Source organism: Anomalospiza imberbis, chromosome Z, assembly GCF_031753505.1.
Source record: "Anomalospiza imberbis isolate Cuckoo-Finch-1a 21T00152 chromosome Z, ASM3175350v1, whole genome shotgun sequence".
NCBI classification, from domain to species: Eukaryota; Metazoa; Chordata; class Aves; order Passeriformes; family Viduidae; genus Anomalospiza; species Anomalospiza imberbis.
The window spans coordinates 67,789,264-67,804,370 of NC_089721.1; the positions used below are offsets into that span (position 1 = coordinate 67,789,264).

General features: G+C 41.4%; 1 protein-coding gene across 1 annotated transcript in view; it reads left to right on the forward strand.

Annotated features, from left to right (window-relative positions):
- KANK1 (KN motif and ankyrin repeat domains 1) overlaps positions 1-15,107 on the forward strand; it is a 96,662-nt gene that overhangs the window by 45,713 nt on the left and 35,842 nt on the right. Inside the window, exon 2 of the mRNA XM_068176776.1 lies at positions 316-432. Within this exon, the coding sequence (XP_068032877.1) occupies positions 396-432 (37 nt within the window). The 5' untranslated portion in view covers positions 316-395. The remainder of the gene's footprint in view (positions 1-315; positions 433-15,107) is intronic.

Below are 15,107 nucleotides of genomic sequence, written 5' to 3' on the forward strand. Positions count from 1 at the left end.
CAGAGGAGTTTAGAGACCAGCTGCAAAAAAGTTGAGGACAGGCCAGAAAAACCAAGGCCAGTTGCAGATTCAGCTAGTTGCATCTTCACTGGTGACAGATCCAGAGGTTGTCAGAGAACCATGGTTCAGCTTCAGTCACTTAGACATCCTTGGGGTTTGTAATAGCTAGGATGCTGATTTGAGAGGAGCATGCTAGTGCTGGGCTGAAGTTTGTATTGAAGATGAGACTTTAAATAGTCAGAAATGCCTACTGCTTAATGTACTTAACTTCTTAAAACGACATGTTTTTAACTGCTTTTTACTTGTTTGTTCCAGGTTGCATGTCTGGTTGGACTTGATGCATGACATTTGCATGACACCAAACAGCCTAGCTGTGGATGTGTCACTGAGCAAACATGGCCTACCCAGCAAATACTAATGGCAGTGCTACAGGTAACTGAACAGGAACGCTTTCCCCCTTTGGATTATTAATTAAAAGAATTCTTACATTGTGCGAGCAGGAAAAGGAAGTAATGGCAGTTTAAATACTGAAAAACAGTTTCCTGGTAGATCAGAGACCATCTGTTCTGTGCTCCCCCCACCCCCCCACCTCCATCCCCCACCCCCCCAACCCCTTCCCTACCCCAATAATTTTTTATATGTTTATAGTGTGCAAAGTAGTTTGGGAAGACTTAAGGGCTGGCACTCCATCATTCAGCATGCAGTGTCCTCTGCTCTCATGGACCTACAGGGACTTACTCTAGACTCTGGGAGGCCTAGGGCTTTTCTCAGAATCATGTGGCTATTACACTGAGTCTGTAATAATTTGTGAGATTAACTAGCTCTTAATGCATCAAATCCCCAGCCCTTCCTGGTTACCCTTACTGGTCAGTCTAATTTTTGTTGCTTGCTTCTATGCAAAGCTTAAAAACATTTCTCAAGGAATATCCTGAAGAGGTGTTCACTTTTTTGTTATTTTTAAGGAGTTCCTGAACTATCTGTTTTGGTTATGTGATACTCTGTGATATGGATTGCTTGGCATGTTCAAAGGTTGCTGAGGAGGGCTGGCAGGTCAGGAGGGGGCAGAAATTGCAGAACAACTGATAACAGCACAGCAGCAGTGTTCCTCCTGCGGTTATGTCAATATTTTCCTCTTCTGATCACTGCACAAACATAGTTTTAGCCCACTAAAGCTGAGGCTGTTACAGTAGGATTATACGGAAAATGTCAAGTGCATGGCAGGAGCTTGTGAGTTACTCACTGTGCTCACTGTAGAATTATTCTAATTAGAGCATGGGATTAAAACATTTTTTTGTGCAGGATATTAGAAATATGGAGTGCCACTATGTGCAGTTTATGCAAAACAATAAGTCTTTTTTAAAGGCTACTGAAAGTTGAATTAAGTCTTTGGAATTTCTGTTATCTGTTGATGATTTAAGGTTAAATTTACCAATGTTGTAAAATCTTGAGACTGCTGAAATAAGATATTTCTATTCCCTTCTCCCACCCCCTTTTTATATAATTAGAAGTATATCTTTAACATAGAAAGCATATCTTTTTGTAACCTTCAGTAATCCTTTTGAGAAGGTGGACTGCAAAACCTCTGGTGTGTGGCTTAACTGTACCTGTTTGCTGCCTAAACCCCCCATGTAACTTGACTTTTATTTGTAATATGCATTTAACTTAAGTCATGCAGAAAAATTTCCTCTGCTTACAAAGAAAGAAAAATTGTGCATGGAGTGTTACTGATTGCTGTACTAATCTTTTTTCTCCCTGCAGTAGAATTGTCTATTGAAAAAGTTGGTGGGCTGATGTGTAAGTATAAAAGAAGATGAATGCTGGTACTGTTATTGCAAGATGAAGTTTTAGTTTCAGGATTGTTATGCAAACAAACAAGGCTTCTTGCAGGATAAAGCTGTTTGTTCCCTTTTTGCAGGGTAAAGCTGTTTGTTCCCTTATTCATAGAAAGATGCTGTAATAAATTACAAGTATTTAATTCAGAACTAAATTGGACAACATTTTGCAGATACTGTCAGGACTTGTTGGCTTTGCAAACCCTTGAGGCTGGTGTTCTAACATGTAGCTATGTATGCCTGTTTCTCCAAATCCACAGCAGTTCATAATAGACAAAATATTGGGTGGCAAATACCTGTGATTTGTTGTGCTGCTGTGCTGCCTGGGAGAGATTGCCTTTGGATGAACAGGAACTGATCTGGGCGTTGGAGGAATTGAAGCAAGTTTCTTAATTGCATGGAGCGCTACGAGTGGAAAGACAAACTTCAGGGGTGGTGTTTCCTGCGCCCTCTGAATCAATCAGCAGCCGGAAAAAGAACTAGAAAGACTTGTTAGGGACTACTAAGCTGCATTTATGTTACTTGAATATTTTGGCAAGTCTGACTACATGTTCAGCTTCATTCAAGTATGAAGTGACTAAGAAGCAGGCAGTGGTTTGCTTTGGTTAACTCGAGAATGTGAGTACTTGCACTATCAAATAATTATGCCTATGTGCCATTCCGGTAATTTTTTTTCAGTGTACAAGCCTATATGGACTACTGCTGCTGCAGATGAAATCTGTAGAGGAAAGCTTGAATTTGGAACTTGCTTCCAGGAAAGGATCTAGCTATTTTGCATTTGTATAGAGATTTTTTTTAAAGGGATATTTATGGGAAGTAGATTTGCTGTAAATACTTTAGTGACTGTGTATAGGTGATAAACTACAAAGCAAGTGATGACTTTATCGTGAAAGTACCTATCATAAGTTTCTCTGTCTCTTGCCTATCTCATTAACCTTAAATGTTGTGAATAAATGATAGTCTGTGATTTATGCTTCAGTACTGTTTGTAAATAGTTTTGTTTGCTGCTGACTTCAAAATTTTATCACTCTGTTCACAGTTTCATTGCACAGAGGTCTTGCAGTGAACTGTATTTCGTTGGGCTGCAAGCTTATTTATTCTTTATTATCCAATTTGGGAGTTTTTTTGACTTCTTACTGATTTTGGACTAGGCTGTCAAAGCTGTGCTGTCTGCTCAGAAAAGTGCTGAATAAATTGGTGCTTGCAGAAAAATTTGCTATATTTTATGAGGAAATACCCTCAGTCTGTGGGGAGATATTGGGAGTCTGCAGTTGGTTTGGTACATGATACAAATTAATTTCTCTTTTCATAGTACAAGAAAAAATAAATGAGGTGATTGTTTCTCTAAATAGTATTAGTGTCTCCATTAACTGCTGGGTGAAACTTCCAGTAATTGTTAGCTTCTGTGCTTGCTAGGACTAATGCATAATTCATCTATTTAATGAGGCTCTGCTAATATTTCTGTAGTGATATGTGTAGAAATGCCTTCCAGTCAGCTACGAAAAGCACAATGCACGAGCAGAAAACTTACAGGGCAGTTTGGAAATAGCTCTGGATGGATTTTCATTCCATTCACTAACAACCTCTTTGTGAAAACTTTCTTTTCAAAACACATGTTCTGGAAGGCACTGCATGTAATAAATTCCAGTCTAATTCTGTTTATTCTGATGTGGAAAACAAGGAAGCAGCAAAACAAACATAGGAGACTGATTTAGAAAAGATAAAGGATTAAAAACTGGTTTTGTCACTACCCATAATAAAAAACATGCTTCCCTAAGCACCTCATTCTCTATATCCAGAGACTGGAGAATTGTTAGTCGTTCCTTAACAGACATAAAAAAGCATTTCCAGTTTTCTTGAGCAGGATGAGCTGCAGGGGTCAGTATAGCAAGGCTGTTGCACAAACCCTTTCTTTACTTTTGCTGTAAAGCAAATGCATATTATTTTCTGTACGTAGGGTCAGAGATTTTCCTGCTTGTTTCTGTTTCCTTCCTTTTGTCTCTGCCTTCTCCTCAGTCTAGTGTATGGATTTGTTTCTGTGCCTTCCGACTCCATTTTTAATATGCTTCTGTATATAAAGAAGCACAGCACCCTGCACACTTTCATTTTAAGTGTTTACCTGCATGTTTAACTCTGCTCTATACTTTAGATTCCTGCACAATTCTTAAAGCAGTGGCATTGTAGCACCTGAACATTATTTTTACTGTTAGTCTCCTTGCACCTGAAAAGCAAGGAACTGCTGCTGTGATAGCCAGTCTGCAGTTGTTGAGTGTCTTTGCTCCCAGTGTACTCTTTTCACTCGCAGCTGATCTGGGCATCCACCTCCATTCCTTGCAGCAAGCCAGGGCTGTGGGACCACAGGTGGTTTGATGAGATAGATACAAATCATATCTGGACAGCTGTTTCCTCTGCAGCAGCCTGGCCTCCTCTAGTTATTTTATATGTGCGCAGTTACACTGGAGCACCCTGTGGGCTTCTGGTCAGATTTTCTTTGTATCTGAGCAGTTTTCTTAACTCCTACATGAAGTTATAACTATATACTAGTTAGTCAGAGAATGAGGCCATTACAAAAAGCTGCTGCCTGAATTAATGTTGTTTGAGATACTAACGTCAGCATGACTCAAAGACCAAATGTTTAATAAATGAGTTTTCCATCTGCTGGTATATAAATGCTTAAGCAACTGTTGAAAAGTATTATGAAAACCCCAGTTAACTTATTAACCCTTTTATTGAGGCCAGTAAATAGAACATTTACTTAGAGCAGATGTTTTTATCACACATACCCTCTGCATTAATTTGTAACAATTCTTACCAAAGATTTGTAGAGACACTTTTCTTTCAGTTACTGTATTATTTGACTTACAGTCTCTCATTTGATTCCATTTTCCTCATTCATTTTAGCTAATATGCACAGAATTTTGCATTATTTCTAGCCTCATTATGTAAATATAGTCTAGGCAGAAAGTGTACACCAGAACATTACCACTGTTACTAACTTTAGTAGAATATCCACCATTCTTCATTACAGACCATCCATCTGGGAACTTAAAGACCTAAATGAGTTAGCAGTTGAAACTGTTTGATTGCTAGGTAGTAATCCATCTGCTGGAGCCTTTGCTCCTGAGTAGTGCAGGTGCCTGGCCCGGGAGCCCAGCTGCCAGTCACTCTCACTGCTTCCTGCATGGTGGCTGTCACTGCAGCATGGCTGCAGTGCTACTGACACACCAAGCTCTGCATCAGCAGCCTCTGAGTTCACTTCATTTAGCAGATGCAAATGACCAGGATTCAGGAGAGTTTGTCTTTTTACCTAATCAGTCATGCAAGGACAATTTGTTTGAGTCAGGACTGTGTGATGACAGACTATTTAAACCTGTTCCTGCCCTACCATGCTCCCTGCTCCAAACCTGTTTCCAATAATTTTCAGAATTAATGGAGATGGGTGTATGCCCAATTGTGTGTTTTAGTAGCTGGTGAAAGGCTTTTGCCATCAAGAGAGCCTGCTCCATTGGCCTGCAATCTTGAGCTTTTGGGATGGGCAGGTAGCTGTCACTGGGATCTAGCTCCTGCCTCACCCACAAGTGATCCTGTGAGTCACTCTGGTGGTGCCCAGTATTTAAAAACAAGCTAGGGTGGGACCCTGAAATCTATGGGAAGAAGGGTGAGTGAGGCTCCAGTGATTTCATGTAATCTCTATCACAAGTCATATCAAAATTTTCATCAGTATGCTGTAGTACATTCACTGATGCCAGATCTGCCTTAAAGGACAGATAGCTGGAGCTGAAGCACGTGATCTCACAGTGAATGCCATCTTTTTACTTGAATTAATAATTGCTTCTGCAACTGCTAGTTGATGACTGTAATCCAAGGGTGCATTTGCCTCTGCAGCTGAATGCTTAAAAATTCACTGACTTACATTTGCCCAACTTAAAGGCCTTTATGAGACTGCAGAGGGCCAGGGATGACACATCTTTTACTCAGGACTTGTTGTCCAAAGAATGTGCTACAGGCCTGATTTTGGTTGCTAGTGGAAAGGCAGGGATCAGGAAGAAGTTAGAAAGAATAAGTTAAATACAGCGTCATTGCAAGTTCAGTGACATAGGAGTCTGCTCTGGATAGCCCAGTCCATAGAAATGGAAATTGCATGTGGTGGGAAAGAGATGGTCCAAGATACAAAACATTGATATGCAGGTGCTGATGCTCTACAGGAGGACAAAGTTGCCTTGAAAAAAAGAAAACATTTAATTGATCTGTCTTTTTGTCAGAGATTACTGCAGCTGTGTCTTGTTCTGGATTACCTTCTGCAGCTGCCCAGATTCTTACATCTCACCTAGGCAGAGGACTGTGTTCATTCTCTCTGACAAAAGCTTGCTCATGGAGCAATGCAGGCTTTCCTTCTCTGGGCTGTTGCGATGCAGTTGTGTGGTAGCACCTGGACGTTCTCATGTGGCCTACTGCTGCAGCCTTACTGAACTGGAGATCAACAGTGATAAAACCCTCAAGTTCTCGTGGTGGAAGTCACTGCTTTGCACTGTCTGGTGGCAGCTGGGGTGAGGGTAAGGAGCAAGCACCAGAAACAGGACAGGCACATGTCACAGGAAAAACACCAAGAATAAACTTTTTCCAGACTTGAAAAATTATTCTCTCTTCATTGTCTGCCTTTCCCTACTTACAAGACACTCAACTCAGTAAATTTTCTCCCAAACTATTCTACAGTATTCCTCACTTCCCAGATTCTTCTGCAGAAAGCAGTTAATGAATAATGCATATGAGCCTCCTCCCTGTGGGAAGGGAAGATATTTTGTTCCCTTTAAAAGAATATGGTTCCTCAGGAAAATTACTCGGATGGAAATGGCCTGATGACAGTTGCTTGTCCTTCTGTTTGTCAACACATGAGTGCCTGCATTTAGACATGTTCCTTACAAAAGGGTTACTACTGGAGCAGAAGTCCTTGAGAAGCTTCTTGTAGTGGCCACCTCTCTCCTCCCCCTCTTTTGAGCCATTTGTAAGGCTTTTAATTAGAGATGACAGAAGAGCAGCCCTTCCTGTATCATGTTCTCAGTGCACTTTTAGGGGCTGACTTCCCACGTTGGCATTGCTGCTGTATCTCCATTTCCTTCCTCTGGTAACATGACTCCCCTTGGTAGCAGAGTACTGTTCCTGCCAGGATGTCCCAGTGTAACCACCTCTGAGCTTTGGGACAGCAGCATGCTTGTGTCCATCCTCCTCTTTTTATTTCTGCCATTCTCTTCTCTGATTTCATCCAGAAATTACACTTACTACATTGGCAGAAAGCAGCGGTTGACCTCTGCTGTGGGATATAGGTTGGGGTGTCTGGGGGGAATCAGCAGATCAACCAGGTCCAAAAAGGGCTCTCCTGATCTCTATCTTTCTAAAACTATTTAGAGCATATTCTCAGTCTCTTGAGAATTTTCTTCTTCTGACTCTTCACACAGACTTTGACAAAACTAAATGCTCAGACGCTTGGAGAGGTAGGTGGGTGTGCAGTCTAGTCACTCTTTCATGTTTTCTGTCTGTCCTTCTCTACCTTTGCAAAACCTTCTTGCCTGTAGAAGTGGGTGATGTGACCCTTATCCCTTCTCACAGTCCATCCCTTTATTTTGCCCAATGTCTCCTCCCTAGTTACCTTGCACTGTCATTAATGTTTTATGTAACTGTTTCCTCTTTTTAAAATTAATGTATTCCTGTATCTTTTTCCTTTATAACAGTATGTTGATTTCCTTCAACATATAAGGGCCTGTCTGTGATATTTTTGCCCTTCTGTATTTGTTTGAGAGTTAAGGGGGGCAAGGGGGAAAACACGGGACACTGACTTTTTAATATCTGGGTTTGAAGGTTTGGTCAGATTAGGATGAGGATCAAATAACCTGATAATTGGGAGCAGACTGTACTCCGTATATAATCCAGACATCCCTTGTCTGGAGTAATCTCTTACTGCTGAGGGGCATGTTGGTGTACTCCTAGCCCCTTCCCTACCCTTGCTTCACACAACAAACCTCTCTGCCTGGAGCACTGTCATATAGTTTGCAAATCAAGTAATAGAAAGGAAACACTTGTGCAACTCTGCTGCTGTTACTGGAATTTCAGGTCTAATATGAGCAAATAGGTCAATTTTTAACACTTCACATACACTGCTTTGTAAATCTAAAATGTGCAGCTTTCAAAAAAAACAGTGCATTGCAAGAAAATAAAGTGAAGCACATGGCCATGGTTGAAAAAAGTGGACTAAAATTTGCATATGATACAAACATGTAGGCAAGATCAGGGCAGTCTGGTTTCAAGGACTTACAAATATCACCAGGGGTTTTTTACTTCAGTAAGTCCATGGCTAAGTCCTTTCTCCCCCCTCCCTCTTCTCACCTCCCTCCAGCAGAACTGTGATTCTTTAATTTTAGACATCTTTTTCCATATCTTAAGTATAAAGTTAAAAAAATGTATTCCTGTCTGGAATCAGTCTCTTCTCTTCTGCTCCTGTTCTCTGTTTTTTGTATGTGGAGACAGATGGCTGTTACATAGCTTTTAAGATTGTCAAGACCCAAGTGTGCTTACATGGCTGTGCATCCACTGCATCGCCCTTTGCACTTTCAGCATTCTCCCTTGTCATCATTAGTTACAGTCCTGTTCCCTTCCTCTCTCTCAGACATAGTGTCTGCCATCCAGGATGCTTGTCCTTCCATTTTTGCTCCCTAATACTCAGTGCCTTTTCCCAGTGCTTAGTTTCACCCCAGTTCTCCCCAGGGATGCAAAGGAACTAATCCAAATTTGTACCCTGAAGAGTGTAGACTGATACCCAACCTTCCTCTGCCTCTGATTCCTCACAACCCATTTTCAGTGCTGTGGAAAATGCAATGTTGACAATTTTGAGAAAATTACTTATCTGTCCATTTACAGAGAAAAACTGTAAGACTACAACTCTGCAAACACCACAGCAGCAGGAGAGACATCTCTCTATGAAACTGTGTGTCACATCTCATCCAGTCCAGCTTTACTGTCCATTGCCAATGCTGCTACTGTGTGATGTACTGCATGCACTGTTTATCAGTTTATTGGTCACATGGCACATTAACAGGACATGGATTCTTGCCCATGGATCCCATCAGGCAGATCCTGGTAAACTGACCTGATCTCATTCTCTGTCAAAGTGACTTGTTTAGTGGATGAGGGAAAGGTTGTGGATGTTTCTGCCTGGACTAAGTAAGGCTTTTGACACTGTTTCCCACAGAATTCTCCTGGAGAAAGAGGCTGTTCATGGCTCAGTGGCTTTACCCATTGCTCACTGGGTAAAAAACCATCTGGATGGCCAGGCCTCAAGTTGGAGGATGCTGATGGATGGAGTTACATCCAGCTAGTGGCCCGTCACCAGTGGTGCTCCCTAGGGCTCAGTACTGGGGCCAGTTCTGTTTAAGGTCTTTATGGATTATACGGATGAGGGCATATCAAGGGCACTCTCACACAGTTTAGAGACAACACCAACTCCAGCAGAACTGTTGATCTGTTGGAGGGCAGGAAGGCTCTGCAGAGAGATCTGGACAGCCTGGATCAACAGGCCGAGGCCAGTGGTGTGAGGTTCATCAACACAAAGTCCAGGTCCTGCACTTGTCTCACAACAACTTCAGGCAGTGCCACAGGCTGGGGCAGAGTGGCTGCAAAGCTGTCCACAGGAAAAGGAATTGGGGGTGCTGGTGATTGAGGTCAGACATGAAACTGATCTGCCCAGCCATCTCCTCTCTAGCAGATGCCCCTGGAAGGGCATAAGAAGCAAGCAAACATACTTCTTCCCTTGGTGCACAGAAACCTGCAACTCAGAGACTTCCCAAGCTGGGGTGGTCCAGGATGTGTTTTAAGTCACAGTGTCAAATATATGTTTTCAGGTACCTGAACATGAACCAGCAGTGCCCTGGTGACCAAGAAGGCTAATGGCATCCTGGCCTGTACTAGCAATAGTGTGGCCAGCAGGAGCAGGGCAGGGATTGTTCCTCTGTACTCAGTGCTGGTGAGGATACACCTCAAATCCTGTGCTCAATTCTGGGCCACTCACTCCAAGAAGGACCTTGCAGTGCTGGAGGGAGACCAGAGAACGCCAATGGAACTGGAGAAGGGTCTGGAACACAAGTTGTTTAAGGAGCAGCTGATGGAGCTGGGGTTGTTTAGCCTGGAGAAAAGGAGGCTCAGGGGGACCTTATCACTCCCTACAACTGTCAGAAGGGAGTGTGTAACTAAGTGGGAGTCAGCCTCTTCTCCCAGGGAACAAGTGACAGGATGAGAGCCTCAAGTTGTGCCAGGAAAGGTTGCATAGGAAAAATTTCTTCACCAAAATGGTTGCCAAGCTTGGACAGGCTTTTCAGGGAAGTGGTGGAGTTTTTAAAAGATGTGTACATGCGGTGCTTGGGAGCAGACCAATGTACTAGTGGTGAACATAGAAGTTTTGAGTTAATAGTTGATGATCTTAAAGGTCTCTTCCAACCTAAAAAATTCTGTGGTTCTATGATTCTAAGAAAAAAAAATATTTCACCAGATATGAAGGCTTGAATTGTCCACTTGCTCCCACAGCAAAACTTCTTAGCATAAGCTTTCCCAAGCAATCACATTGGTGTTACTTACCCAAGGACACACAAAATACCAAGTAGTTGAAGTTCATTCTGTGTGATGCCAAACTTGATGGACAATTAACAATAATATGGGGGGCATTTATCAGTTGCACCTGAAAACATATATTTGACACTGTGACTTAAAACACATCCTGGACCACCCCAGCTTGGGAAGTCTCTGAGTTGCAGGTTTCTGTGCACCAAGGGAAGAAGTATGTTTGCTTGCTTCTTATGCCCTTCCAGGGGCATCTGCTAGAGAGGAGATGGCTGGGCAGATCAGTTTCATGTCTGACCATGGCAAGCAGGTTTTAAATCCTTCTGTGGAAACCAGCTGCCAAATTCTGGAAGACTGTAAAGAAAAAAAAAAAAAACCAAAATAGCATGGTCTCACTCTCTCATAAATTAAAATCTAGGAGACCCCATATCCAATCTACATCAAAATGCAGCAGTTGTTTTTAGGGATAGGAACATAAACCTGACAGTAGTGGGTATGGCCAAGGTCTGTGTTCCCCTGAACTGGATCTCTGTAATCAGGCAGATTATTTCATTCTTTCCAAGCAGAGCCACACCATTGCTGAGGAAATGGTCTGCTGGAAGCATGTGTTTTAAAGAGCTGTGTTTCATCCATTGCCTTTCACAGATCCATTGTGCTCTCTCTGCCTTTTGTTTTCAAAAGGGGTGTGAAATAACCTGCTTTTTAGATAAGAATTTGTCAGCTGGATGGCTGCCCATGCACCAAACCCTACATTCTCTCTGCTTCAGACCAAGTCAGGTTTTCTGGTCGCTGGGGAGCTGTGTTCTGACCTCAGTTTTGTTTCTACTGCAAACAGTAGAATGAGTTTATTTGACATTTTGATGGTCTCAAAGACCAAGAAAATAAATATGTATATGTTCTTTGCCTTTAGGTTTTACTGGTGCTAACCCAGACATTTGCCTCCATATTTGAACTGCTGGACAAAGGCTGATGTGCTGATACACTCTATGGGTATATGCACTCATGAGGTCTTTTTCAGCCTGCTGAGTTAACAGAGTTTTGAAGACAGTCCACTCAAGGTGCATGACTTGATGAAGAGCCTGTTTAAATGTCGAGCCCTCAAAACCGCGGAGTAATGATAAACAGATGAGCATGTGTAGACAGCTGCTATAATCTGTTCTTGTCTAAACAGGATATCATGCTGTCTTTTTTTAGAAAAACGAAGCCATATAATGTTAAGATTTTTTTTTTTTTTCTCTGAGCAGAATTCTAACTCTTGAGAAGAATGTTCTGGCCATTCTCTTCTCTTTGCTTCCATATTCCAAGTGTCATGTTTGTTTTCACAACAGAAAACTACATGGCTATTTTAGTGATCTCCCCTGCTGATGGAGCTAGAGATGCCCACCACTAACACACAGTCCTGCTTTGCACTGCTTATTCTCACCTGGCTTGTTGAAAGATAGGGCTTAAAAAGCAGCAAGCACAAAGTGGTGGCTGCAGGCCAGGCAGGGCTGAAATTTCAAGGGCTGAAATTTTGCTTTTTTTTCCTGAATTGAAAACATGGGTTGAGTGTCAGCTGCCCTAGAGTTTTTCTGTCTTCTAGCAGAAGCTTCAAACCATGGTTAGGAACTGTTCCCAAATAATATTTTGTGGAGAGCTGCTTTTCGTCTTGCATGGGGTTGCTAGAGCACAGACCAAACCAAGTTCATTTAAAATTCAATACCTTTGTGGTCTATAGATGAAACAAGCTGGGTTCTTCAGACTTATTTTGTGAGCTCATGGTTTATACTGAATACATCAATGACTTGTAATTCAAGGAAATAATTTAAAATTACCTAGAGAGCAGAACCTACTTTAGAGTCCAAAAGCTGATGCCTGGAAGTATTGTATATTACTTTGCTTCATATTAAATACCACTGAAACTATAAAGACATTCAGGAAACACTTCTGTTAGAAGTCTGCAATTTTAGCTGAAGGTATTGCAGAGGACTTGGACCTTGCTCCTGCCAGTTCAACAAAAGATCCTACTTCTGTTTGAAGCACAGCTCTTCCAGTGTGCAATGAACTTGGAAATTGTTTTGAGAATTCATGTTCCCCTCCCACTTTTTTTTAAACTGTTCTTGATAATCTGCATGGAAAACATGAAAATAAAGTTATTTTCATTTAGTCCTGTGATGTCTTAGGACCTTTGCCCTTGTTAAATGAGTCTGTCTTTTAAAAGCAACTGTTGTAAGTAGAGGTGAAGAGAGATGGAGCTGAGGGCTTTGAGGATATTTTTATGAGGCTGAGAAGTGGGTCTTCTTGTATCTAGAATCCCAGTTATACTTACTTGAGTTAATACTTGGTGTTACATAGAAACAAGAAAATGGAATATGGAAAAATTGTGCATTGTTTTCAAAGTGCTTTTACTAACATGAAGGATATCTTATATATTTTGGATATGTTTCAAGAAAAAAAAGAAAACATATACTAAAAGTTTTATTTTTATCCCTTAAATTATAACCTGCATATGAGAAGCATAAATAAAACAAGATTGACTGTAACACAGACAAAATTGCAAGCAGTGGTGGTTACAACAGGGGTAATTGTTCTGCCCAAATTATATCAATGAACCTTTCTGTGCTCTCAGTCCACATGTGGGAGTGAGAAATGAGAGGTGGGTGGGGGTGAAAGGCTTCGGGAGGAAGGGAGAGCACAGGGTGGAAGAGAAGTGACCTGAACTGAAAATTCCCTTTTGAGAATTACATCTGTCTTCTTCAAAAAAAAAAACCAAAAACCTCCCCCCCCCAAAAAAAAAACAAAAAAAAAACAAAAAAAAAAAAACACCAAAAGAAAAAAAAAAAAAAAAACAAAAAAAAACCAAACAAGCAAAACCCTGCAGAAACCCAGCATCATTTTAGTGTGTCACTTGGTACAGTTCCTTTTGTCCTGCTACCGATTTAATGTATTTTAACCCTTGAGGAACCAGAGGCATTGCACAGCATGTGAAGTGTTGTGAAGGAAACCGCTGGCGCTGGGCTGGGCTGGCTGCCGGGCTGGAACTGTCTCAGGAAATTCCAAATGAATATAAATAAATGCTCTGTAGCAACCACTGGGCTCCCTGCCTGCTGATGTGTCAGGACTGTGCAGTCCCTTTAAGGCAAAGGAAAGTGTGCTTCAGCCTTAATTTGCTGAAAAACTGAACACGGTAACATCCAGGGTTTGCTTCTCATGGATTGGTGAGTGAGACCCTCGAATGGGCCTGGGTGAGGGGCTGGCTCTGCCAAAACCAGCCCTTGATGTTCTGACAGGATATTAAGTTTGGATGGGTAGAGGGGTTTTTTCATGTTTTTAATGGTGCTGAGTTACCTGGGTTGTCTCACAAGTGCTGCCATCTTAAGGGAGTTTGCACTTGGGGTTTCAGGCACCTCTGGTAGCCTCTTTGTTTTCCTCCTTATACACACGGTATTTTGTTTCCTTCAACAAGTCCAGGTTTTCTCATGGAAGATCAGTGTTGTGAAAGCTCTAGAGAAGGAAGTGGGGCTGTGTACCTATTTGCTGCAAAGCATCACTTCAAAAGCAGAAAGGCAGCTGTTTCCCTCAAAGTTGGTAATTTTGAGTATTTTTCATATACTTTCAATTACAAAACATTGGTTTTAGTTATTTTAAAACTTTTTTCAGAAAATCAGTTTTTTGTTCTGAACTATTTTAAATGAAGAGGAAAAGCTTTCAATTTTTTTGGCAAATGCAAATCATATAGGCTTTTGAAGTTGGGAAAGCAATACACATCTCATAGAAGGAATCAGTACTAGATTAATATAAAGAAGGGGAGGAGGGAACAGTTCCCAGTATTTGAAATATCATACTGATTATGCAGCATAAACCATATTTCTTATGGAGGCAAGCATGTGACAAAATAATGTCCTTCCAGGATTCATAAAAACAAATATTTGTTGAACCATTCTTGCAGAAGACAATTCTTCATTTTTTTTCCACTCTGCACAGCTGTAAGACAAAACTGAAACTGTAAATCAGTTTTAATACTCCATGGCAGGTTTATATCCCAGGAGTCCAGGTTCTTTCCTGATGGTTATTCCTGTTACAATAGCTCTATGTATCTGTTCTCTTCTTCTCACCTCTTTAGAGATTTATAAGCACAGAAGGGTAATGACATTATAAATCTAAATATTTTGGTTTTGTGATTCAGTTCTTGGATAGAAAGCAAATACATCCTTCTTTGCTTGTGCTTCAGCAGGTAAGACTGATGCATCTTTGTGTTAAAAGACATTTTCAAGCAAACTCCCTGCTTGCATCCATGACTTCTTTGGGGAGATGATTTGGATAAGTAAGAAAGGAAGAGAAGAATTTAGGAGTTTGCTCCTCTTTTGCTTTACCAGCCTTTTACCTCGGCATTGTGTAGCCCATCCTACTATGTGGATTCCTGCCTGGACTTTGTAACTATTTTTTTCCTTTGTCACTATTATTGTGATAATGAAACAACAGCAGATGATGTACTGCTGGAAGAGTGGGGCAGGTGTGCCACCTTTTCAAGGGTTGGCAAGGGAGGTAGGGAAGCTGTGGGGTTTCTTCTGTGTCACAGAGGATAGCAAGGTGCTTCACCAACACTGGGAGTCAACCTCGTGTTCATCATTTGCTTTCAGTGTTTATTTTTCTCAGCTACATTGCTTGACATGGGCATTAATGGGGCATTGGTGG